Source organism: Mugil cephalus, chromosome 21, assembly GCF_022458985.1.
Source record: "Mugil cephalus isolate CIBA_MC_2020 chromosome 21, CIBA_Mcephalus_1.1, whole genome shotgun sequence".
Classification (NCBI taxonomy): domain Eukaryota; kingdom Metazoa; phylum Chordata; class Actinopteri; order Mugiliformes; family Mugilidae; genus Mugil; species Mugil cephalus.
This window is the reverse complement of record NC_061790.1, coordinates 7,537,728-7,564,703: the sequence shown is the minus strand read 5'-3', so window position 1 is coordinate 7,564,703 and position 26,976 is coordinate 7,537,728. Positions and strand designations below refer to the sequence as shown.

The 26,976-nt window shown below is 40.8% G+C and overlaps 3 protein-coding genes across 4 annotated transcripts in view; 1 reads left to right on the top strand and 2 right to left on the bottom strand.

Moving 5' to 3' along the window:
- The window catches only part of afg1lb (AFG1 like ATPase b), a 29,659-nt gene extending 28,771 nt beyond the window's left edge, over positions 1-888 (bottom strand). Inside the window, exons 1-2 of one of the 2 annotated variants that reach the window (XM_047574490.1) lie at positions 768-888; positions 288-562 (exon numbers count right to left, since the gene is read on the bottom strand). In XM_047574490.1, coding sequence (XP_047430446.1) covers positions 288-562; positions 768-882 — 390 coding nt within the window. In that variant the 5' untranslated portion in view covers positions 883-888. The remainder of the gene's footprint in view (positions 1-287; positions 563-767) is intronic. The other variant, XM_047574491.1, reaches the window with a different exon arrangement.
- Positions 889-1,702: 814 nt separating this feature from the next.
- On the top strand, positions 1,703-16,493 carry snx3 (sorting nexin 3). The gene is made up of 4 exons (XM_047573804.1): positions 1,703-1,903; positions 12,659-12,754; positions 13,088-13,212; positions 15,672-16,493. The coding sequence occupies exons 1-4, from the start codon at positions 1,742-1,744 to the stop codon at positions 15,775-15,777; spliced, it is 489 nt and encodes a 162-aa protein (XP_047429760.1). The 5' UTR covers positions 1,703-1,741; the 3' UTR covers positions 15,778-16,493.
- A 664-nt stretch (positions 16,494-17,157) lies between these two features.
- On the bottom strand, positions 17,158-25,013 carry nr2e1 (nuclear receptor subfamily 2, group E, member 1). Its single transcript, XM_047573803.1, has 9 exons — positions 24,361-25,013; positions 21,678-21,823; positions 20,887-20,974; positions 20,261-20,496; positions 19,626-19,772; positions 19,199-19,295; positions 18,958-19,107; positions 18,717-18,822; positions 17,158-18,449 (listed from the first exon to the last, which is right to left on the bottom strand). The coding sequence occupies exons 1-9, from the start codon at positions 24,419-24,421 to the stop codon at positions 18,287-18,289; spliced, it is 1,194 nt and encodes a 397-aa protein (XP_047429759.1). The 5' UTR covers positions 24,422-25,013; the 3' UTR covers positions 17,158-18,286.
- Positions 25,014-26,976: the final 1,963 nt, after the last annotated feature.

Genomic DNA, 26,976 nt, shown 5'->3' with positions numbered 1-26,976 from the left:
TGATCCTTATGTGTAATGAATCTAGGTTAAATCACAATGAAACATGAGGTTGGGTCTTTTATGTGGTCTTCATCGGCTGTATTTTTGTCAATTCTATACATAATTAATTTAGATTATCAAAAATAACTGTGAATCAGTCTGTAATAATATTAATCAACAACAGATAATACATTTTAAGTGTACATTTAGCTATCTTCCATGTGAAAGCAGCTTTCCCAATGAATAACAATCATGTAACTACAACCTGCTGTTTCATTACACCATACCCAACACATCATGCCCTTTACCTTTTCACCATTTTCAGTTTTAATGCCATCCTTCTGAGGCTGACGGGTGTCATCTTTTGAGTTTAGCCCTGGTGGGTTCAGGTAGATGCTGTTGCTGTATGTTTTCAGCGTGTGCTGCAGCTGAGCCAGCCGCTTGACAACAAGCCTCTGATGTGAGTCTGTCCTTAGGAAGCCACTCTGAACCTGGCGATCAAACTGTCCAACAATGTCTGGGTCCGGAGAGTCAGAGGAGCAGGATGATGCAGAAGAACTGCATGTCCTCCAACGACTGTAACCTTGAATTATTACATAAGAAACACGTGTTAATTCATCAACGCATTAATATATCCAAACTCTGTTTGAGGTTATGAAAATATGTCGCGTGGCTGTTTTCTACAAAGGTTATGTAGCTGGTTAAGTTACAAAACGCGAATGACCGACAGTATCTGCACCCTAGATCTCTCACAGTTTGAATTGTTGTTATGGCAGAAGGGCATTTACCTTTACCTGTGCATCTGCTCGACAGAAGACAGATCTTATCAGAAGTCAGAACAGTGTCTTTCAGCAATGTGTGTAGTGAGCGTCTCACTGCAGCACGAACCGTGCAAGTCGCCATGTTGTTTCAAACTGCTGAAACTTTATTGAGACACAGTTGACACATGGAAGTCGCACGAGTATGACACCGAGGGATTTGATCAGTGTTATAAACACGCTTTATCGCAGATATCAAGTCAAACAATATCTTAACCACTATTAAATATGTGCGTTTAAAAAAAAAATAAATAAATAACAGCGGAACATTATGTTTATTTTGTTCAATAAAGATATGTTTTTATGACTATACTATTTTTGACAAACTAATTAGACTAGACAATCTTTTTTATTTATTTATTTTATTTATTTTACAGATCTTTAATAGCATTTGGGGCACCAAATCATGTGTGTCTGTGAAGAAGTGGGTGTCTATGTTTACATATGTGCAGGATCGCTTTATATTCCGAACTGTGACTGATCTGGATTATAGAGATAAAATTAACACGCGTCTGTGGTCTAATGAACGATCTGGCCGATATGTCCGCTGGCGGATTGTAAACAAACCGAGCAGCAGGTGGTCTAGCAGCATCAGCTGAACCTCAGCTGATCGGAAGTGCAGCCTGGTGGCCTTTCAAGCTAGCGACAGTAACAAACGCAGCAACACCGGAACTTACGTAGGGGTCCTCCAACATAAAAGCTACAATCTCACATTTTAGGTCTGGTTAAAGCAACGTCGCTTGTTAAATAAAGAACATACAATATCATATCCTCTAATACATAATCTCCTCAAAATTACTGCGCACGTTTTCATCAAATAAATGGCCAATATACGCTCATAATATTCGCTAATACTTTTATTTTGAATGTTCGGAACGGAACGCACGTATTTGTAATCTGGCTAGCTTAACGGCTATCCGTAGCTGTTAGAAGGACGGGAAGAAATGGCTGATGCCATAGCTGATACAAGAAGGCTCTTCTCTAAGCCTCAAAACTTAAATGATGCTTATGGACCGCCAAGCAACTTCCTAGAGATCGATGTGAGCAACCCTGAGACCGTGGGGGTTGGCAGAGGCAGATATACCACGTATGAAGTTAGACTCAAGGTGAGCCTGCAGTAACAAGTGCTAATGACGTTAGCTTTCAAGCTAGCCGACCTGTCTCTTTTGGCCAAAGAAAGTTATAACGTCTTGACACCAGGGAGGTTGCCATCTGTAAGACTCGTGCGTAATCAAAGAGTCGACATTTAAATATGCGAAAGACTTAAGTGTAATTAATGATAGAGGTTATTTGGATAACGGTTTGGCTAAACCCTGCTAACCAGCTAGCAGTGTTTGTATTACTAAGGTTATCTAACGTTACATGGATTCGTTAACGTCACTAAAGTGGTATTGACACCCAGCCAAAGTTATTCGCCTAAGTGTTATATTAAATACGTGAATGAAAGCGTTTGACATCAAGTTTAACGGGGACGATGGACGCAGTAAGGACCGTTAGCAAAGATGCAAGTTGCTAACAGAGAATTTGTTTACATTAGCCTCAAGTGTTTTTTCCGGTCCAGCCGTATTATCAATTAGAGAACCCTGTCGACAAATAACCTGTAATTGTATAAGCCAAACCAACAATGATCAAGCCTCTTTAAAAAGTTTAACGACATCCTGAGCAGTCCAGAGTTTAACTCCAGCCACACCCCAATTTCTTACTGTAAAGAATAGATAACAGGATTGGTCACACTCAATGGCCAGTCTGACTTGACTGTAGGCCCATGTGATGTTTATGCTCACTCCGTCTGTAGGGACAAAATGTAGATTTAGGAATGCCTTTATTTGTAGCTTTCTGACGTATTGTTCATAACCACCCAAAGCTTCAGCATTGTGCCAAAGGAGAACAGAACTTATTGAGTCAGCTTCACTGGAAGTGCAGACAGGATGCAGTGTGCTGGTTGATCCTCTGCAGCTTCTCCCACCCCCGTACTGCACATTTCCTTCCTCCCATTCCACTGAGGAACGTGCAAAGGGGTGGTGGGTCAAAGAAATGTGTACTATTTTTGCAGCAGCAAAGTTCCTTTCATTCATCAAGTTGGCTGTTGGTCTAATTGCATATGTGAATACTTTTTAATGACACATCTTTGACTGTTGGCTAATATTCTACAGGAATTTGGCGGTGCCATTGAGCAATAGATGAGAAAGCAACAGTTAGGAAACCATAGCAATTGCAAAACCTAATGTGTATTTTACTCTGTCACAATCACGCAGATTCATAGTTAAATCAGAATTAAATGACTGTGTGTACTGTCATACAAGACACAGCAGAAGACGACCTTAAAGAAAAACAAAAACAAAAAATAAAATACTTACATTCAAGGTCCGCTCACTTGCTTGTGAACTTTCACCCCATCACATGGTGTTCTCCAGCATGTTGATTTTGCTGAGTTGTCACTGAACTGAGCATTTCCGGTCAAAATCTGATATAATGACAATAAGTCCTATGGGTCCTATAAGAACATGCATCATTATTCAATATTAAACTAGAAAAAAAAAGACAATTAGGTTAAGTTTGCAATAAAGACAAATTTGTAGCTTCTACAAACACGAGGTAAAGTTATTTTTGCACTATTTTCAGGATTTGACAAATGTTTTTTTTGCCACCCCTACTTCTTTTTTCTTTTTTAATTAATGTCTGTCACTGTATACAGTATTGCATAAATGTGACCATTCAAGGACCATTGTATCCGATTTAAATTTGCAGAGAGTGTAAAGCTGTCAGGCAGTCACTTGGCTCATCTGATTGCCTCCTCTCTTATCACTAAATTATCATTTCAGTTGACTGACACCCCTGTAGTTAGTGGCATGGAGTATTTAGATTGGTTACCAGCCCTCAAGTATTTTATAGTTTCTCTTTACCTTAAAGAAGCGGGCCGAGGGGAGCGAAGCCGTCTCCAGGCATTAGCGTTGAATATAAGGCTACTGTACTTGATTAGCGTGTAATAATTAGCATATGCGTGTAATCAGCATTATTGTGCACCTCATAGCCCTGTGTGACCCTGCTTTGCATAAGACCACAGAAGAAGCGGCGCATCCCTCACTTCTCAACAAATGTGGTGTCAACTTAGCTTTGCTTCTCTCCTTCTCCTTTCTTCAGCTTTCTTTGGAGGCATTTTGCTCCATCTCCAGCATTTTAAGAGCGTTAGCCACAATGCCTAGGCCTGGAATGCATAGTGCTTGCTCTTTTTTTTTGTTGTTGTTGTTGTTGTTGTTGTTGCCTTATTTCACCTTTCTACCATTCTGATAAAATTTCGAACTGCTTTAACTTCATCAACTCATTATTCTGAACAAATTTCTGTTTATAACCTTTTTTCACTGCTGTCCCGCGATCCACCCCGAAACCGAAAGGAGCTCTTGTGGCTGCGCTGAGAGAGTCTGCCTAATCCTCTCATTGAGAGGAGAGAAGAATGAAACAAGCCAGGGTGTGGGGGAGCTGGAGCATTTACTCCCCATCCTCACCCTCCACCCCCACCCATGGGAGGGCAGAAAGCCACCCCTTCGCCAGCCTTCATCCCATTGCCCACTTATCCCATTTCACTCCCAACTGTGTGCAGTCAGTTGCCTAGTTCATAGTGTAGTTCCCATTGTCCCTGTGATAACTATATAGGCTGAGTGAACGGTTTGCTGTATAGTGTAAACAGCAGAGCAGTGGCCTTTTTCACTCTGTAATTGAAAACTTTCCTCTGACTCTGGTTAAGTAAGTGTCAATGACGTCATTTGGCTTGTGACTCACTGGTGGTGTCTGGATGTTCGGAGAGTTTGCAACAATTGGAACAATTTGGATAAGGATTGGATTATTATGCAAGAGGCCGACTGTTTGCAGGGACTGCGAGATTCAAAGTGATATTCAGAGTTTAAAGTCAGTGGGATCAATCTTCCTCTTTTTTTTTTCTTTTTTTATAAAGTGGTGGAAGTGAAATTGACTCTAAAAGGAGTCTCTGTTTGCCTGAACAGTCTTGTAAAGTCTGAGGTCACGTTGAAATAATAGATTTCTCTTCTCATCTAAATCGATAAATGTATTTTTTTTTAAATGGCTTATTGACCACATGAAGCTTGTTGTTGTTTTTTATGCTCCTAATGGAGAGTTATTTTTCAGAAACCTATCATATCGCCTTAATGGTTTTTTGGTTGTTGCTGGTTTGGAGGATCCCTCAACTAGCCTAGTGTATTTGTTTGAACCCTCAGCAAACATGGGGGTGGGAGCTGGCTAGTGTGTGTGTGTGTGTGTACGTGAGGGGGAGGAGGGGGTGATGAGTATTACCAAAAAAAAAAAAATCTTGTTTTTAGTTGGTTCCCATCTCATCCAGAGAGCACATTCAGGGGAGCGAACTTTGGGATCTCACTTTGTTTATGGATAGGAGTACATAAAAGGGCTCTTATAGCTCTGTCTCTCACTCACGCTCAGTCTTCTACCCCTCCTCTTCTCTTCTCCCATAGCTTCTCCCTCTCTCTTTCTTTCTCTTTTTCCATTTGGGCACTGGGGCGGGGGCCTTTGGTCATTAATAAAATAGGGAGAGATGGAGAGTGGGGGTGTGTGTGTGTGTGTGGGGGGGCAGTTGTCAGGCACAGTCAAGTGTAATCCAAAGTCTACAGCATCCTCTTCGACAACTATTTTAATGGAAATAGGGAACATATTGTATCAAGGCTACCATATCCTACTTGAAATGACAGTATCAAAAGTGGGAGTTGATACTATGGCAACAAAGCAGCTTTTTGCCAGCTAGGCGAGTCGGAGAAGAGGGTAGGCTGTCAGGCCGCAGGGGCCGGCAAGCGAGAGAACGAGTGAGAGAGTACATGGAGAGGCGAGAGCAAAAGACCCATAGCCCTAACGCTTTTGTTCCCGGTCTTTCTTTTTTTTTTTCCATTTTGGAATATGATGCAATGAGATGGTATTATGTTGCCATTTTTAATGCTATTATTCTGAAAGGGGAGTATATGGGAGGGGGTATGAAGGGGGCATGGGGGAGGTTTAGGATGCGCACTCTCAAACTTGACTTAATCCATCCTGCTAAAAGCTAATGCATGGTGGCCTTGAACTGTTCTCTCAGGAGATGAGTGATCTTTGCCCCCCCCCTCCGCTCCCCTCCCTTTCTCTATGTCTAGCTGTTTTTAAGGGTTCTGGCTCCTTTCAACCCATTTTTCAATGAGCTTAAGGTATTGTATCCCACACATTAGGAATCACATTCTCTTCCTATGGAGCGTAGGTCGTACCTTGTGCACATAATTGAAAGTGAAGCTAAAGGTCTAGTTTGAAGGAGGTGCATCTGGCTCTGTGTTTCTTCTTTAAAAATAGAACATTTCTCTTTTGCACATTTGCTTTTAATACGATCATTAATTCATAAGTTGCCTGTTTCATAGACCGTATTAGATTAAATATTAAATGTTGCGTATTAACTTGCATGCATGTTATTGCATTCATTTTCATATCTGTGTCTTTTTTTTTCTTTTTATTCCATCCTTTAGAAATTGAGAAAGGTAAAGTGTGCTTCTTTTAGACAATGAGTGAAATGCTAAGACCTGACTGGGCGTGGGCTCGTCCTGTGTTCCGATCACTACAGGGGCCAGTAAGTTGAGACACTCTGGTCCTAACCTCTAACCAGCCGTGAAGAGAACAGAGGCTGGGGAAACCTGATCTTTGACTCTCTCTCACGCACCGCCTCTTCCTATGTGTGTCTACGAGAGAGGGAAAGAGTGAGCGAGACCTCTCATTTTTCAGTCCTGTCGTTTTTGTTCCTCCCCTTGTCCTTCGAGGCCAATCTCTTAATCACAGGGTTTGAGAGGGTGAGGGAATTGAAAGGCCAGGTGACTTTCTTTCCTTACACCCTCACTGCTAGTTTCATTGTCCTGAGATGAGTGGTCCGGGTCCGACCGTGTGTTTGCACAAACAGACTCGAATGCTTCACACTATTCTAAATTTTCATTGTCAACTGTGTGACTGGTCAAATCTTGTACTAAACACCTGTGCATGCGTACTTGATGTGCTTCAGTGTGTACTTGCGCGTGGTTAAGTGTTTTCCCTGTGCACATGATGGGATTAGAGTCACGGCGGTGGCAGATTACCTGTAACTGTGATCTGTTGTGGTGGGGATTAACTTTGTGGCGCTCCATGCTGTGAGGTAACATGACACAGCAGGGGCAGACCACGGTGAGTGGAGGAGAGTGGAGTTAATGCTATAGCACTGGGGCGATAAAGCTAAGATAATCCACTTCTCCTGAGAAAGAGGAGGAGAGAGGGGCTCATTGACAACTTCACCTGGAGAGAACTTGAAATAAATGAATAGGGTGGAAAGGAAAGTTTTCAGGGATGGTGTGTTATATAAAAACTTGGTGGGAAAGAAGGAGTGGCAAAGAATAAGGAAATATTATCTCACTAAGTAAATGACTGACCGTCTTTTACTTTCAAATGTATTTTGTCTGCTTTAATTTGAGAAAGTTTACATTAATGTTCAAAGAAGCCTACAAGTTTCCACTTTTTAAGGATTTATGAATAATTGACCCTTTGTTGGCCCACTGATTGGTCTGCTGATCACCACCAGTGGGCCATGGGTCTCAAGTCCAGCCAAGACTTACTTACTGATGCTAAATGAGACAAGCAATACTAACGTGGGTGTTCATTCCCGATGCAAACCTGCAGAATTGTTCGGCATTGAAAGTTGTGATTGTGATTCTTCTAAATTATGAAAACTGTACCATCAACAAGTGTTGGTACAGCAGAGGAGATAACAGTACATAAAACAGATTAAACATTTACCTCCAGACCATTTCCTGGAAGCCAGACCAACATCTCCAACTAAAACTCTTTTTTTTAAGTGGATGATTGGCCTGGAACCTCTCAGTTGAGAACTGACTATGTCACAGGCAAAGATCTTTTAAATAGTTTCTGCAGGCTTTATGCAGTGATCCATGTCAACACTACCCATGTCATCCATGTCATCAGAGCACCATGGAGTTGAATTTGTTTAGTATGCAGTGGTGAAACACCCCCATAATGAAATACCAGTGGAGTGTCATTAGACTTCAAATTTACTAGACTATAATATTATAGGTTTTTAATGTTTGTCTATGGGAATGGACCTCTGCATGACTATTATTTGTCAAACCTAGCAACACTAACATAGAAAGTTGGGGTTTGACAAAGGGAAATACTAGCCCTCTGGTTGGTGGTCAGCAGACCAATCAGGAGGCTAACAAACGATCAGTTGCACTCTTGGTTGCTGAGTGTTTGTTGAGCGGTTGTCAACATGCACAAAAGAACCCACCTGTAGGTCTGGGCTGATTGGGAGTTACCATTTCGATTGAGTTGAAGTTCTTATGAGGGCTATTATCATGTTGGCAGACCTTTCTCCACAGTGCTGTGTCCACACTGGAGAGTGGTGATAATGCTCTGGCTTGTTTGTATTTCTTTAAATCAGTGACAAACGTCTTGGATGGCACCAAGCCCAGGATACAACAACAAGACTCTTGCAATGTAGAAAATGACACAAAAAACAGTTGAAGACTTGTACTGTGATGTGAATTTTACTGTCAAAAAAGATATAAAACGAGAAATAACAGTAGTTGTTTTGTCAAGATTAAAACAGGTGTCCATATGTAAAAAAATGTTCCTTTGCAACGATTAAGAGAAAATGTTGTGACCAAAACTGTTGATGAGTAGTGACAAACTAGTGGAATGAATTTCTTTGGACTCAGAAAGAAAACACAAAAGGCTACTGTCAAAATTACAGGAAGAGGAAATTACAGAACAAAAACAAACGGCTTATAACCAAAAGCACTACCTCACCTGTCTAAGACTAGTTAAATTTACACACTTCAATGATTATTTGAGGTCGATAGGAGATGTTAACTAATTTAAGATAAAATTGCACACAAGCAGAATTGTAAGAAAATAACCATAATACTTGAAGGATAAATGTATGGTAAAATTATCTATCCAGTCTTAACTAGGCTTTGCTTACAGTACCTACACTCTATTTTTGACACACTCTCTCATGCATGAATGCTTGGAATGTTTTCTGTCACACCTGCAGTTTGAGATCATTAAACACGAGCACTTTCATTCGAGGCAGTTTTCTTCCAGATGACTCTAGAGGAGTCTAGACGGTAAATTGATCCTTGATCATTTCATCGACTCAAGTAAAAATATTGTGTATGATTATGTATTCAAGAAATTTCCCAGGTAACGCTTGTTTGGCAGTCAAACGTGAAATCACAGACATGTTGTTAACAGGAATTTGTGTTCATCGCCGCGGAGGTTTAGTTTGCTCTTTCCCACCAATTTGGGTGTAATCCATAATTTTGTAGACTGAGGAGAGGACAGCGCAAAGAGGGAAGAAAACAAATGCCTGTGTTTCTCCCATTTAGACACTATAAGAGGACTTTCAAGGGCAGAAAATCTGACTTATTTTTTTCAGATCAAGGGAAATAAAGAGGAAAAAGACTGAAAAGGAGAGACCATGAGAGCGAAAAGACCACTCCTGGTCTCCCTCCCCCTCAATTAGTGCAGAGCAGACGAAGCTCCCAGCCTCTCCAGTTTTTCTGCTCCTCTTTTATGACTACACGCAGCCCCTCCTTTCTCTTTTGTTCAGCCATTTACTCAGCCTTCTAGTTAACTCTCCATCCCCTTTACCGCACACAGTCACTGTCGTCTGCTCATCGATCAGTCTGCTGCTCATGCTGCATTCATGATGTACCTACTTGCTCAATTGCTTTACTCTTATGATTCCTCCTTCCATGAATTCTGACCTTCTCTGAATGTGGCCTGCCAATGAAATGCTCATTCACTCCCTCCTTGTTCGTATATTGTCATGGGATGGCCATGTGCTGTCAGGACTAGTGAAGAGGTTTGGCATTGTGCTATAATGTGCTGTTTGCTTCAGTGTTCTCTGTCAATGTCAAAACATCTCCCCTTTTTAATATGAAATTCACTCTCAAGTGCTTGTCAACAGCAACTTAGAATTACACACACATTTGTGCGGTGGCGTATGCGAACACAAAAAAAAATGGCAAAACATTCTGAGTGGGAGAGACCTTGGTGAGCAAAACATGAGTGAACTTTTTTTTTTTTTTCCTGGAGGCCAGTTTCAATTTTTCTATTCAGTCTGGTTCAATTTGAGTTGTCTTTGTTGTTGTTTTTTTCTTCCTTCTTTTTTTCCCTTTAATAAAGTCACAGTAGATAACACAAGGCTATGCCCAAAAGCAATGCAATAAAACCTTTTGCTCTCTTTTTGTCAGGCTGGTGAATCTTTCCATACAGCCAGCGCTCAAGCAATACGTTTCTGTCAGTTATACCTTTGCTACAGAGATTACAGCTCCCAGTTTAGTTTGTAGTTGTTTAAAATGTAATTTAAAACATGCTTACAGTCAACTTGTTACAGTGGTTGCATTACTCACAACTGTTTTCAGAGCACAAGGTTATTTGGATGCAGGTGTTCCAGCTATGGATTGTATAGACTGTAAAGTTGTAGCCATAGTGATACTAAAGTTGAGAGAGTTTAAACTAGAGTTGACCATGTTTGGTCAACAGGATCTGACTGAGAACCTGCAAGAACAGACTTTCACTCAGGGGACAGTGGACCATGTCCCATGCACTGTAACCCAGGTTATTTTTAGCAGATATTGTTAATTACTGATGTTTTCTAAATGTCTCTCATGCATCTATATACCTCATCTTCCCTCAGCATTGCATCTCACCCAGCTTAGCTAGGTGGTCGTCTTTGAAAGTGTGGGACAAATATATTCCAAATAAGACATACATGAACTGTACTCTGTGGGCCTACTGAAAAGTTAGCTGACAGAGAAAGAAAAGACAAGAGAAGATAAGATGTGTGGAGACGGTTTCGGGAGGGAGGTATTCTTAGACTTGTCTGAACTATTATGGATCTTTCTTCCTCGCTTTATCAGCGTCCAGACCTTTGAACATCCACAGGTCTGTGCTGCCCTGAGGGCCACATTATACATATTTTGGTACTTGTCTTCCTCCTGAGACTTTTTCGTTCGTGGGCCCAAGCAAAAATAAACTGACATCATTAAGAAACTCATGGCTGGCAACCAAGAGATAAAGGCTGTATTTGAGTGGAAGAGTTCAAACCCAAAGGACAAACAGTATTGAGTGAATCGTGAGAAATGGGAAGTGGCGCCACATTATTTCATTTTGGAGCACACAGTGCATATTTCAAAATTTTTGGTGGATTGATGTTTTGGTTTACTTTTTGGTAGTATATTTGAGTTGTTAATACTAACACATGGATGAGACAGATTTTCTGTATATAACAAATGAAGCAGATAGGATTTTGTTTTCCTTTGTAAGTCTAAGTTGTGTGTATTTCATGTGTTGGAGGTCTCACTCGTTCTATACAGAGTTTGCTACTGTCAATCATCCAATCAAATCTATTGAATTGAATCTGACTGAACCTAAACGGTATGATCCTGAGTCTGAAATATTGATACAAGCCCAAACCTGGATACTATACTTTAACTGGGGTCAGCAACATATTTTTTCTCTGTTTTAAGTGAAGGTTACACACACACGTTACATGAAAGTGGCGAGCCAGCCAGGAGATTGGTTAATAGTAGCCTCCTGATCTTCCATCCCAATATGCACTGTTTTTAGGTGAATTATTCATTCCACTGAGTGAGATATAGATATTCAATGATCAAGATCAGAGCTCCTTGTATGTAAAAAAACAAAACTACACAAATGAAGAAATCATTAGTGCATTCAAAGTCAATGGAGACATTTCCAAGGTAGTCAGAATTCCTGATGAGCTTGGACGACCAAAGAGGAGAGCCCTGATTGAGTATGCATCTGACAGGCCATTAGGACTGTCTATAGGTAACTGGAGTCTGTTGCAGGTAGTGGCAAGGCAGGTTTCTTGAGCGTACGTCTGAAAGAGTTGCAAGGGAAGCCAGGGTACCGCACCCCAAGTACAGAGCAGTGATACACGGCCACATGCAACTCAAGATAGCAATGTATCTAGCAATGACCAAAGTGAACAAGCGGAGCGACCACGTGTCCATAGTGCACCTGCTAATGTACCGGTGAGCCCAGTTTGCATTGATGCAAATGTCTTCTCTGACCTTCTCTGACTATTAGGAAGAATGCAGGTTTAAGACAGCGTCCCTGGCATTTTTGAAATAATGAAATCTGATTGTTGAGAAAAGGAGGAAGAGAGTATTTGATATGATGGATTAATCTGTTAATTATTTCTATATTAAGCAAAAAACAAACATTGCTCATGTTCCCAACAGAGAGACTGGAAACGTTGCACGATTTCAACTAATTTCGTAGTTATCAGCAAATTAATTAGTAGATTTAACTTTAAATCATCCATTGCTTTATTACATTGTGTCAAGATTTGTGTATTATTGCTTCAATAAAACAGCAATAATGTGTTTAAAATACTTAACAACACTAGTTACACTTACTTTCAGATCTAAAACAGTTTGTATGTGAATCAGTTAGTTGTTGGTTGTTATATGATTGGAAAAAAATACCTTCAGGTGTTGAGCTGTTATACAAAACACACAAGTAGAATTATTGATAATAAAAGTACTGCATGCAAAGAAAAGCGTGGGATGTTCCTGACCTGCATTTAAAGCACTGACTCAACGTAGGTTCACAGAAATTTTATTGAACTCAACTTTCTGAGCTTTACTTTGAACGCTTCTCACCTACCTGAAGTTTGTTTAATGAATATCTGTGTTGTTTAGAGCCATGATTACTTTATTCGAGTGACAGTGGAAGGAGTTTAAGGACGGTTCCTCCGGTTCTTTTGTAAATCAAAGAAACTCTTAAAATTGACACCTGTGTGTTCACAGACCAACCTACCCATCTTCAAGCTGAAGGAGTCCTGTGTACGGAGGCGGTACAGCGACTTTGAGTGGCTCAGAGCGGAGCTGGAGAGGGAGAGCAAGGTGAGCCATTGAGGCGAACTCGACACAAAGGCTGTTAAGTATTTAGCTTGTCAAATCGGCACATACCATTGACCACATCTGCAGTGTTTTGGTATGAGGGAGAGAAAAATGTCGAAGGAGCTTTTAAACTCTTGTGGTTTGCTAAAGAACATAAACAGTTTTAACACACACAAATGTTTTGACAAGATCATACTGTGAAAGGGTTTTGCATCTTTTTTATTTTTAAAAAAATCTTTACTGTATTAATTACAGCACAAAAATGTTCTTGTAATTATTTCTGCTTGTTGAAACGGTGCTGTTTGTTCTTTTTTTCTGATTGCTCTGTTATCTCAGGTGGTCGTACCGCCTCTCCCAGGAAAAGCTCTTTTCCGGCAGCTCCCATTTCGAGGAGATGATGGCATATTTGATGACTCTTTTATCGAGGAGCGGAGACAGGGTCTGGAGCAATTTCTCAACAAGTAAGCCCGGCCACGTCTCCTCAGTCTTTATCCGTTCCTCCACTACTTTGCCACAAGGTTAAAACGATTTAGTCCGTACAATTTGTTCTTCGCAGCTGCAGTCATTTGCTGCGCGTTCCTTAGCGAGGTATTATTTTAACTCTGAAGAACAATGCAACACTTTGTGGAATAAGTAGATTCAACTTTTTCACTTCTCTTCATATTGTTAACAAACTGAACCCCCACAGACAGACGGGTCTTTTTCTCACTATCCTCCTTAATTCTCTTTCATAATTACCTCGCAAAGGACAAGAACAAGCAAAGAGGACTCAAGTGCGCACCCCCACAACATAATTTTTCCCACATTTGTTTTGTTGTTGATGTGTAATTTATGTTAATTGCAGCTCAAATTACAGCGCGTGGTTCCACTGGATGGTGTGTGCACCTCTGCTTATTTTTGATCCAGCATGTCCTCATTTTCAGCTGCACAACAATAAAAGTTATAGTATGATTGTAATTATTTGCTTTGATTGCAGACTTGGCCATTATCTTAGTTTCATGTGCAAATGCATCAATGTTTCCTGTTGGAATATTAAGTGCGCAAAGACAGTTGAGAAAATTAAAATCCATAAATGTTTTTTTTTTTTTTTTTATAAAGAGGATGAGAATGTGTTAGTAATTAAGATTTTTTTTTCCCACTCATTTGCTTTTCTGTGAATGAAACGATGCTGTTGATCATATTATTGTTCAGACTTCACACTGGCTGATGTGGCAGGCAGCATTGTTTAATCTGTGATTGAGAGCATTGTGAGGATGAAATGTTTTGGAATGCTAAACATGATTGTCGCCGCGAAACAAGCGAGGAGATGATGTTCAGTTTTTTTTATTAGACTAGTCAAATATGATTCAAGCTTCAGCTAAAACACAAAGTCTTTAAATCTTAACCCTTTTTCGATTTTAAAAACGCTTCCCCCTGCGCCATGTCATCATTTGCAGAGCTATTAAACAGGATTTGTTGAAGGAGGGTGAGCTTGATCTTTCCCGTGATCGCTCTGGTATTTGATCTGGGAATCACTCCCAGTTCTGCTTAATTTGTCAGAAATATTTCCTTCCATCAGAGGTTAAGATGTGTGCATGTGTGCAATGTGATCACGGTGAACTGTCCTGAGCGCTTGATCGTTTTTTTTTTAAAAATTAGATGTTTCGGGGCCTCAGGTGCGCTGGCTCGTTCTCGTTAAGCTCCTTTGCGTCATCTGGAGGGAGATTCGGTGAAACCTGATGTCAAAGTGGCTTTAACAGAGAAAAACACAGACCCAAACCAAACAGTGTTTTCTGGAAGATGCTTGTAATACAAGCTGATTCTGAACATTTAAGCAGATCGGAACCAGGATGCAGAAATATTAGAGAAAAATCTCTTAAACTGCAAAATGGTAAAATATGTTGTCAAAAAGTTGAAAGAGACATCTAAAATTCAGAATTCTTAAAGACTGCTCTGGTTTAAGGTTTCATATCACTCTTTCATTTTGTATTTATTTTTTACTGACTCAAAGGTCACAGCGTTGGCAACTACAGACACGGACCCATACTCATAAAATTGTATATAATGCTCTTAAATAGCATCGTAAACTGACGATTCTCATTGCGACGTGTCTTGGAAATCTACCGCTGCACTTCATCTCATTAAGATGTGTCTATTGTTTTTCCCACTGCTACTACCAACTCAATCTTTATTGTTTCACTGCAAATTGTGCTATTTATTGATTCAGAATAGACTAAAATGTATGAGGATGACACCGTGACATGTCCTCTCATTAATCACTTGAAAACTGGAAATCTGTTGCACTCTCAACAGGCAGCGTGCATATTTAAAAACCATGGGTCTGCACTGAAACAGCGCGGAACCTGATGGGTTAGGATGGAACAGCAATGCTTCAACGATAAAGCACTTTTATTTCTTCATGTCAAATTGCCTGAACAGTGTACTCTAAGGATTATTACGTTCTATACCCCCGTCTGTATGGAATCTGCTTATATCATGCACTTTAAATTAATTGAAAAAAATGAAGGATGTGAGGACATTTTAGTTTTATTCAACAGGATTACACTTTGAGTAAATTTGAAAGGGAACATCATTGCAACATGATATGAAATTAAGTGTGTTTATGGTGTCATTTAGTTGTGGGGTGCTTAGTTAGCCTGTTGAGAGTATGCATTCATCTGCAAACCAAATGAAAATAGAGCTGCAGAGATTTAGTTACTGGTTGCAATTTCGTTTGTGTGTTTTTTTTTTTTTTTTAATTTATATATATATATATATATATGTATATCTTTTAAGCATGCACACAGATAGGTGGCATCTCTTAAATATCCCTAGAAGAGCAGTTTAAATGTTGCTTCCAGCTTAGTTCGTCTCATGCACGAGTGTCTCAGTTTCCTCCGCATCACCAAGGCCTCGCCCTCTTTCCTCTTGTGTGTTTCAGAGTGGCCGGTCACCCTCTAGCTCAGAACGAACGATGCCTGCACATGTTTCTACAGGACGAGTCGGTGGACAAGAACTACACCCCATCCAAAATCAGACAAGCCTGAAAAGAAAAGACGGCTCTGCTTGGCCCGCTCTGGCCTCACTGCGCTCAGCCTAGCTTGGCCCTGACAATCCAAAGCTCTCTTCACTGCTCCAGGTTTCTCTCAAACAAAAAAACATTACAGCGACAAACTCCCCACAACCCCACGCCCCACACACACACCAAAAAAAACATATTATTCACTGCCTCGTTTTGTTTAATTAGTTAGCCCGATCGATGTTTGTTTTCACCTTCTAATTGGAGTCAAGAATGTTCGACACATAACTGTGATTGAAAGTAATTTATAGTAATTTCTCTTTATGTCTGGAAATGCCACTAACATGAATATATAATGTATTTATCATTTAGCTATGTCTTGAATATATTCATTTATATTGTAACATTGACTGAGCGTTCTAAGGTATGCAGAGCTCTTGTAATGACACATTGCGTTTCCCATCCAGCACTGGCATGTTGCTCACCAACCAAACGCACACAGAACCACCTTTGATGGGCCTTGACTTTCAAATCACGCGCTAGTTGGTCCACCCTTCGAAAGGAAGCATGTGTCCGTGTGCGCATCAACCAGCACTTGTCCAATTATCACAATGATTTTCTAGTAAGAAATTTCCACAGAGGGAACTGCAGTATTTCTACTGGTTATATGCATTTTGAGATTTGTATACTGCTGTGCCATTTTTGTTTATTTTGAAGATTTTCCAATAAAATAGGTGAAATGTCTCCACGAATAAGTACATTTTGCTGATTTGGACCCATCAGCGAGGTGCTGCGTGCTGCTATTACAACCGTCCTAACTTTATTATTTGCGTTTATTATTCAATAGTCTACCACGTCTATGAGAAAAGGATTGTAGGGCCGTTGCTATTCAGAACAACTCTGAGTGTTTACACTGAATAGACCAGGCTACTTAACATATGCTTTAAAAATCCATACACCATGCATTACGATGTTGAATGGATTATTAATTAACGAGTCTTATAAGTTTAAATACATGTCACATAATTAGAAGGCTTTATAAACTTTTAGCAAATTTACGTGAAGTAATTATTCAATAAACATGTGTCAGGACTTTTGAGGAGAAACATTTGGCAGCGTCGTGTGCCTCATCAGCCTCAGCAGTCATTGTAGGTCCTTGTGCATGTCCGCGCATTACATATATATATATATATATATATATATTTTTTTTTTAAACGTATGTGCCTCCTCAAAGCTTGTACATCAAACGTAATTGAGGCTAATTGTGGATGTTTGAGCTCCAGTTTTATAACCGACTCATGTTTCCTGTGAAAACAAGTACTGCTCTGATTTTAGAGGCTGGTTAGATGTATGAAACTGGATCCGACTCCTTTTTTTTCTTTTTTTCAAATAAAGTAATTTGAACTTATAGAATTAACAATCAATAATTTATTCCCCATAAAGCACTAACAAGTCACACTGAGTAGCAGGGATTCACAATCCTGCATTAAATCAACAAGTCATGCGTCATTATTTACCATTTTGCATGTTTTATATCCTTATTTTTTAAAATATCACTGGGAAATATTTTGAATATGTCCTTCACACTTTATATCCAGGTTACTGTATGTCAAAGCAGTTTAAATCAGTGTCTTTTATTCTCTTTGTTACAACTCTAAATAGTTATAACTTCACATATATACAGCAGAATAAAAACATCACAGGCCACAAAAAAAGAACATTTCCAAGTGCTGAATATTATTTTATCCAGTGTTAGTGTCTAACTTCACAAAGTCGACCATAAAACTTCTTTTTTTTTTTTAAATGTTGCGCCCGAAACAGGACAAACCAACACAAACAGGACAGTAGCCACTTAAATACAAACACCGTCTTCAGATGATTGTAGTTCTACAGTCAAGAGGCAATGCAAAAAAAAAAAAAAAAAGTCTTGTTTCCTCCACAGTGCTTCGTAGAGCGGGCACCTCTTCGTCGTTGCCACCGTGCGTTTGGTTTCAGCACCGGATCGAGGAACAGCGACTCGCACCCCTCCCACCGTTACGCATGCGTCACCTTTTTTTTTTCTTTTTCTTTTTCTTTTTGGTTTCCTCCATTGGGATTGAACACGGCAATAAAAGATTGAATTGGTCGTCAAGCTCATTGGTCTCACAGACACTCTTAATATACATTATTTCTTTGTCAAGCGTACTTTGTTGGTGCTCTCCGGTGTCGCCGTTTAAACAATGTGGAGTCTATTTGCCCACACCAAAGATTTCTGTTTTCAAAATCACACTGCCAGTTCTATAATGAATGGTAGGCACATGCTAATCCTTAACTAGAGCAACTGTTAATAGGCTAATTGTGATCCGGCTGTGTTGCAGTCTTTGTTTGAATTGAGCCTAAATAGGCTACGTAAAGACGGCCTAAGATATTCTCTGCTCAGCAAAAATATTCAGCCCACAGCTACACCTGCTATGATTTGACATTCTGTTGACTGCTGGGTGGGTCTCTGTACGGGCCATCATCAGCCTGAGTCTTTTCCACGATGAGACGGCGGCGTTTCATATATCGCTGGACTTGTACATGTCGGAGAGGAGCCTGGTGATGGGCACGTTGCCGATGGTCTTTTTGAAGAACACCTCCTCTATGGTGGACGGGCCGACGGAGCGGAGCGCCGGCAGGAGCAGGAGCAGCTTGCCGAAGCGACAGGGCTGAGTGGGGTACCTGAAACGCATAACCGGGGGTCAAAAACAAGCTCTATCTCCGGTTCTGCGCGCAGACTCTCTGACGCAGATTGTCCAATTAGCGCACACCTGGGATAAATATCTTGAATAAGAGGTTGATCAGTCGCACCTGCGCAAAATTACAGGAGGCTTCGGTGGCTTATTGGCTCATTAACTTTATAATGAATCTGGCTGACTATAATTAACGCGTGCGTAACGCATGCTTAATGACGGATAGATAGATGCGTAGATAGTTAGATAGTCTTACCTAGTGTGTATATAACTGTTTAGAGTCAGCTGTGCTTCATCTTGTAGTGCGGCGATAGCGCTGGCGTTGCGGAAACTTCTTAACTCGGTGCTGCCATGTGTAGGAACTGTCAGGACATTGCAGGATTGTCACAATTAAAAAATGTGCTGACGTAAAGCTTTCAGATTACTCCGCTGCACCGCGATAGGTCCGATTGTTTCCAGTGCGTGGCCCACGACAGTAATGCGATAAACGCACTCACCGGCTTTGAATGTCACGATGCATTTCAAACACGCGAACTCTGTCGCGTCGAGACGCATCTGTCTGAATCTGGTGACCACCTCCTGAAGTGCTTGGATCTCTGACATGATCTTGTTCATCCGCTGAGACTCCGTGTTTTCGGTGTTCATCCCTATTTGATAGAGAGGCGGAAAAAAATGTGATTTACTTTCACATCTAGCGTCTGTTCAGAAAAGGCACTCTTGTTTTTTTTTTGTACGTACCAGAAACGGCAAGAAGAGTGTTGGAGTCCACGGGAATGGCCCACTGCGCGATGCCCAGTACAAATAATTCCCTCCAAGCGTCCTCCAACAGAATCAGCTGTAAAGAAACAGGTTCACTGTTAAACTATGAACCCAGCACAAGAATTGAACGATGCAGTCGTGTATTTCAAGCTTTATAAATGTCTTTATTTTTTATTTTTTTTTTTTACAACAGTGATTCTTAACCAAACAACAACTACAAAAAAAATCCAAATTGTGCGCATTATTTTTGGGGGAGAAATCGCTGCTTTCGGTGTCATTGACATTAAAACGTAAAAAATTACAAAGTATCTTTCTAAATATGCATATGGCTATTCTGTTTGTTTTTAGAAAATGTCCTGCACATCATTATTTGTTCATCTCTCCTCCAGGCCAGTCTAAGGCGTACCTGATCAGATAAAGGGAGGGTGGAGAAAGCGGGCACGCTTTTAGCCCACTTGATGCTCATGAACAGGAGGCGCGCCGCTGACTCGCACACAGACTCCGTCGCCACCTCGTACAGGTACATGGGGGTGCCACTGACCTCATGGGGATACTTGAAATAGACATAGAGCGGGGGAAAAAAAGAGACAAAATGTTCATAATCATTACTAGCGCCACAGGGGCTCGTGTTACAGTGAAACAGAGTTCAGAGAAAAGTGAACAACAAAGGTCAAATTCCAAGTCCCAGTAGCCTGCGCGGTTTTATAACGATTAATGTTGCCCGTGGTGGATTTACAGTGAGAAATCTAATTGGCGGATTTGAGGCTCTTACGAGCTGCTAAATCGGGACAAGAATTTCAACTTCTAACCCTTGCGAAAAAACTGCTAATCCTATAATAACATTTTGAAAGGCTGTAATACAAATATCCATATCGTACACTAATAAGAAACTGCACATCTGATAATTCTAAATAGCAGCAAAACTAGAGCCAATTGTTTATTCTGCGCACCGATTACACTCTGAGCTTACACGGAAGTGCGAAACTATTACAACTTAACGAGATATTTAAATATAAAAATACAAAATATATTCAAAGCTACCTTGGGGGTGGGCTGTGCCAGACCCACGATGGCCTGTCTTTCCGGCGTGGAGGCCACTGTGCTCATCTCCAAGTTGTGAGGCTCCAGCTGGGTGACGGTGGTGAAGAAGGGAGGCCCGGGCAGTGAGGATCCGGGGAAATGTGTCGAGGACCCGTTCACCTCTTTATGGCCCCTGAAATACAAGGCGACCTGTTTGCGAATGGTGGACGTCCGGGGCCCCCTCTCGTGCTGAACGGCTGTGAATTGGGACACCAAGCACACGGAGTGAAGGAATGATCTCTGCGCTGCTGACTGGCGTATTGGACGACTTTATTAATTGCATCTTAGTGACTATTTTGTACTGAGCTGTTCCTAAACCCAAGCACTCGCAGTGCAAATGTTCTGTGTGTGAGAGAGAGAGAAAAAAAAACACAATAATAATTGGCTGTAATGAGCGTCTATCAGCGCTCCCACCGAGTGTGAATAATATCCCTCTTAAAACAAGCAAAGAGCAGGTAATTATCAACTTCGTTTGAGCCTTCATTAACACTCCTAATACACTTTCCCATCCGAGTCGCCCACCTCATCCAAACGCCACAGCGTGGCATTTCTGTGGTCAGAGTGATAATTCAATAAAGGCCATTTACCGTCTTTATTCATGTTCACTTCCAGACACTTTTTCAAACGGCACGCTCGGCACTGGTTTCTGTGAGTTTTGTCTACGGGACAGCCACCCTGTACAGAGAGAAAGAGAGGGGAGGGAGGGGGTGGGGGGTGCAAAAAAAGGAGAGAAGCGGGTTACAGCTTCTGGTTGGATTTCTCTTAGCTTGCAGGAGAGAAAGCGTCTTGCTATTATCCTCCTGGGAGGCCAATCTCCAGGTGAAAGATCGTGCTATTATCTTGTAGTTATGGACGTGCTCCCCTGCGGCTCCAGAGCGGCCTCATCCTGCTGGATAAGTACTCTATCCCGCCCTCTACTGCCTAAATCCTCGCCTTCGAGTCATCACATTAGATTGGATTACACCTGATATATTACAGCAGCGCGATGTTTAGCCCAGTACTTAATGGTCCAGGCATGACACAATTAGGCTCATCAAGGGAGACTTAACTCGGCGCCAAAAAAAAAAAGAAAAAGAAAAGCGAACACAAATCTGTGCGTAAAATGCGCATTCCGTGCGTAAAGCTGATAATGGTTTTTAAACTGTGGCCAGAGTCTTGCGAGATGCAGACCCCTTTTCGGGAACAAATGCTGCACTCGTTTGCTTCGATTGGTGTAAGAAATTGCTGGACACACGTCGCCACGGACGCGTACTTGGTTTTATTCCAATTTACTCGGATTGTCAGAGAAAAAAAAAATAGGTAGAAATGACGGTATAATCAACTTAGCTTAATTTGCGAAAATCGGGCTAAAATTAGTTTCACTTCAAGAAGGCCTCACCTGCGAGCCAGATTTACAGACGTAAGTCCGGTTTCTGCGGATGCTCCTCTTGAAGAATCCTGAGCAGCCATCGCAAGCGTAAACACCGTAGTGTTTCCCAGAGCTCCGGTCCCCGCACACTTTACATGGGATGTCCAAAATCCGACCTGGGAGAGGCCCAAATGTCAGTTAGATGGCACGCTCGCTGAATTATCAAGTAATTATATGCAGTCATCTCAGTTTTAAAACGTATAAAGTTTGATGGTAAATTGTGATTACTTCTCGGCAGTGGACAGTTTGCAAGAACAATTTCCAGAGTTTACACAAATCTTATGGGGAAACTGCGGCTTCCTCAATTTTCACTGACATCGTGGTCAGTTAAGGCTGTTACACAGTTGTCAGATAAACTGTGTGTGTGTACATCAGGGCCTTTCCACAGTAAAATAATCAGTTTTATAGTCAGGGAGCAACGGACATATCATCCTACAAATGACTTATTTTATCTTATACCCACACATACACTGGACAACGCTTCGCGCCTCATCCGACCATGACCATGGGAATTCACTGCGGACATTTCAAGAATAAAGTCCGGTGGGAAGCGTCATATCTGAGCTCTCTAAGACAATGGCCCGAGGGCGCACAATGGAGACATTAGGGGAAAGTGTTAACTTAATGATTTTCCCCCATTGAACCTCGTCTGACTGCCTGGATCTCGACAAGCTGCCAACTCCACTTCATAATGGGACTCGACAGCTGCTTTATCCCACAGGTCTATAGGCCCCAGGATTAGGGAGTGACACTGCACCATGAGAATAATGCTCACCAACTCGTTTCACCAACTCAAATGAAGTGTATGTAAATCGACCCCGGTGTAGATGAAAAAAAAAAATGTGATTTTTTTTTTTTGTGAAGATTTTGTATTCAAATCTCCTAAAAAGAAGTATATTTGTATGCATATGAGGGCAGTCTTTTTCATTCTGGAGGGAAAAGCCGTCTATGTAATTACACTGACGTTTTGCCACCTGCTCATTGATTCACCAGTGACCCGTCAAAAAGGGTAGCATGGGAATAACTACTCAGCAGCAAAAACAATAACTTCAGGGAAGAGTTATAGGACTTCAATTGGCTGTTTATGAAGAATCAGAACACCGCGTAGGCCAGAGCCGTGTAATTGCTTGGGAACAAATTTTTTTATGCAAAGACTTTATTTATAGGCAAAAAGGCGTATTTAAATCCATCTTCTCATTGCGTGTGAAAGTTGTGTATATGTTCCACGGATACGAGGCAAAAAGTAAATAGACTTCTTTTTAAATGACAAATGAAAAAATAAATGAAAAATAAATTTAAAAACCGAATCCAAAGCAGTTCTATATCATTTGGAAATTCCCCAAATTGAAGCGTAATTAAACTAAATGTAAACGGGGTGCTCAATTTTGCAACGACAGCAACTCATACCGATATTAAACTGTGGTCGCCGAGAGCCGATAAAATAAAATGACACACAATTTTGTTGTGAAAGAGGGAAATGTATTTAACTTTCAGCTGCGGGGGTCCAGTGCGTCTCCATTGTGTGCAGTAATTGCTTGGAGGTATATGGCATATTCTATTAAGGTAATCACCATCAAGGGGAACCCTCCTAAAATAACTGGAAATTAAGCTTCAGCGAGGGAAAGAAACGTTTCCTCTAGACGCTTATAACGGGGCTGGAATGAAATAGGTGTAATGTCATTGCGCATAGTGGTTATTTACAGCAACTGAACACATTACATTACATATCACCAACTGAAACAAAACGGGAGCAAAGGTTTGACAATAATAAATTGATCCGAGGTGAAATATGCAGAAAGAACCACAACGGGAATTGAAGCTCAATTTAACAGACATGCTAAGGATAAGCTACTTTGGGCCTATATCATGATCACAGTCTGATTTAATTTGAATTAATTGTGAGGCCCAGGAGAGGGGAGGGATAATTGCAAAGGTTGAGAAAAAAAAAAACTGCTCCCATTAGAAATTTAAATTTAGAAACCTGAAACAATTATACAACTTACAAAAAAATAAAAAATAAATAAGCAAAGAAAACCCAAATTTAATTATTAAGATCACTAAGTAAATTCACGATTGATTGAATTACAGCTTCTCGTAGCACAGAAATGCGCGCACGCAAAGGGACAGGCGAGAACGAGCTCTTGCTCAAATGCTAAATTGCCAGTTATGAAATACTTTTTATGGACCTGATATTGTTTTTAAAGACATTACTCAAAAATTAAATCACCGGCAACAAGTGGCACTAAGTGGAAGGAAAGTGTCTCCTCTGAAGAGGGACATTTAGAGGCTGTACGCGGCTTATTATTTTCCTGTATCTTATTCTTCATTTCTCTAAATCGCGAGCAGGTGGACGAAGATACATATTCACAGGTTTTGTTTTTTTCTGTCCTGAGGTTTAATGATCAGTCACTGAAGTACACGATTTGAATGGGAAACGGACTAAAGTTATTCCTCTGGGTTTCTTCTCACGCTTTTTTTAAAATTTGTAAAACCACAAGGAATAAACTAACTTACTGATAACACGAGAAATACTACTTTGCGTAATCAAGCGAGCATTGATTTTTAGCTAATTTCAGAGAAAGGTCGGCTACAGGCCACTCGTTAGTCACTCAGTATTCTTCAAAGGCATCTGGGAAGAGAGAGCGAAACTTACTTGATTTGACATTGAGAATATCCAAACAGCCACTTGTTGAGCCGGTGGGTTTGCTCATCATGGGTCCTGGATCTTTCTAAACAGTCTGAATAAAAAATTCTGTTTCTTTTCTTCGCGTCGACAGAAAGACAATAAAACTTGTGAAATCGCAGCTTCTTTATCGGCTTCTTTTCCTGCTTCTTCAAAGTCCCGCTCCCAACTTGTCAGAGTTACTCCTCCAAAATTAAGACACGCGATTGTCCATCGTATCATATGCTCTTCGCTTTCGACACGCAGGCTCCGTCGAACGGGGTCGGAAACCCGGGACGTCGAACGGTTAGCGGAGACAGCAGCCCTCCAGCAGCTCGGGGCGCAACAAGCAGCGCATGGAGTTGGAAAAAACGGTGCCTGGAGCGCATGCGACCGGTGCCAACCCCGGTGTTTAAAACAAAACAACAACAACAAAAAAAGGCAAAGATTTGTAATATTCTGACAGGCGAAAGCTTGTTAAAACCGGGACACGATGTGACTTTGTGGTGCGAGTTCCCCGAATAAGCCTCGGTAATATTTATGAGAAGTGTCAGGGGGAGGCTGGAGGGTGGAGATCTCCACTTCCTTCATCCACTTGGCTTTCTACTCCAAACTCCAGCCTGACGTCACTGGCGTGTGAGGCAGAGAGTGTGTGTGTGTGTGTGTGTGTGTGTGTGTTTGAATGTGTGTGCAAGGGATGTGGAGTGCCTTGCTCATGGATCCAGAGCCTCTGCAAAAAAACAAAAAACACGTGTTGCATGCATGTTTTCTACAATATTAAGTTAATATTTATATGCACCTATAGATGTCGATATTTTGGCTCAATTTCAATTTCTCAATAATAATAATAATTACATGTTAGTCCACGCTAACCCATATGCAAGAAAAAAAATATTACATAAAATATCATTTTTTTTTTAAATAAATAAATCCAAGTCGACAGTGGAGGAATTGATCTGAATTCAAGAAGATGTCTCAGAAAACTTCTACTCTTAACCACTGCAAAAATAACTAACAAGAAAGGGGCGAGCTCGTTGGTGTAGGTAGTGTTCAGACTTTAAACGGTGTCATGCTCCTTTTTTTCGCTACACAGAAACATCTGATCCCATATACCGTCCCTTAGATTGTTGGGGCTTAGACACTCGATCAGTCAGAACTACTGAAGAACTGGCTCTCTTCTAGATGGAGGCGTATCTAAAAAATATATTATTAAATAATATATTAAACAATAATGCACCCCCTCCCCTCCCCTCATGCGTTTAGGGGTGGTCTTGATCCATGTAAGTGCACTGTCCTTCCTTTGTCGGTGGCTTAAATTAAAGCCGTTTTGAGTCTCAATGGTCACAGTGTTTTTCAACCTGTTGCAGGTGTTTAAGCAAGCTGTTGTTTTGACTGATTTAAGCGGCATCTATTCACGGGATATGACTCCGATCGATTAATGTGCTTATGTGCTTGATCTGAAGACAGATAAACCTTTGGCATCTTGGCATGTTGCACTGGGATGAAAAAAAAAAATATTTCTAGAATGTTATTGAATGAAAAGTGAAAAGGAAGTGAACTTTTCATATGGAAGACAAAGAAAAATCTTAATCAATGTAATTGATGGAAGTGATAATAATAGGTTCCTTATTTTTACCTTTTGAGTTGCGCGTCTTGATCAGTTCCGCCCCCTTTTGCATTTAAAATTTAAGTAGGTGCATTAGATAAATAAAATGTAAATGTACCACTGAAAATATAGATGCAGCTGTTTTCACTTTGCCTGTACTTGCTTTTTTAATATATCGTTATATAGAGTCGTCAAAATATAAATATTTAAATCTTCCAACATTAAACTGGAGCTTTTGATTTAGCTATAGAAATTAGGTTGATATACTACAAATAAAAATAATAATTTAAAATAATAATAATAATAATGCATTTCATTTTCATACCGATTTTAAGTTCTTCAGATAAAGTGCCAACACTATCTTAAAATCCTGTGTGGTTGCACACCTCTAAGGGTCCTCTGTGGTGTGTGTTCGGGTGTAGGGCCCTGGGGTGCACACCGTGTCCGGTTGTCCGGATGGCCGGGGTCGGGCTGCAGGGCCCGCTCACTGACACCCTGACCTTGACAGCTTGCTGTGCTTTCGCCGGGTAACTCCAGAAATCCATATTCTGTTTTTAATTGTGTTCATTCCCACGGTACACTGAAGGCCATATGGACGCACAAAGTGTCGATTTAAGCGGACAGGGTCGAGGCGGAGAGGCGTAGTTAATTGCAATTAGCCATTGTTGTGTCTTTCAACCTGCCCTTTAGCTGAACAGCTATACTGCTGGAGCCTAACAAGCCCGAGGAGAAATCACTATAGTCAAATATCCCTTTGATTTTCCTCTCAGAGAGAGCCCTCAATAGGAACTTATAGCCACACAATGTGTTTTTATCTCCTATAAATACTTCACACAATAAAAGCTTCAATGCACCTTTATAATATGGACCTATTTAGAGACTCCTCCTGTTTTAAAAAAATATAATAGCTCTTAGTCACTGAGAGCTTCTTTTAATTGACAAAATAATATAGAAATAAATATATAAAAAAAACTTACATTTGGATTGTCATTATCTCAGAT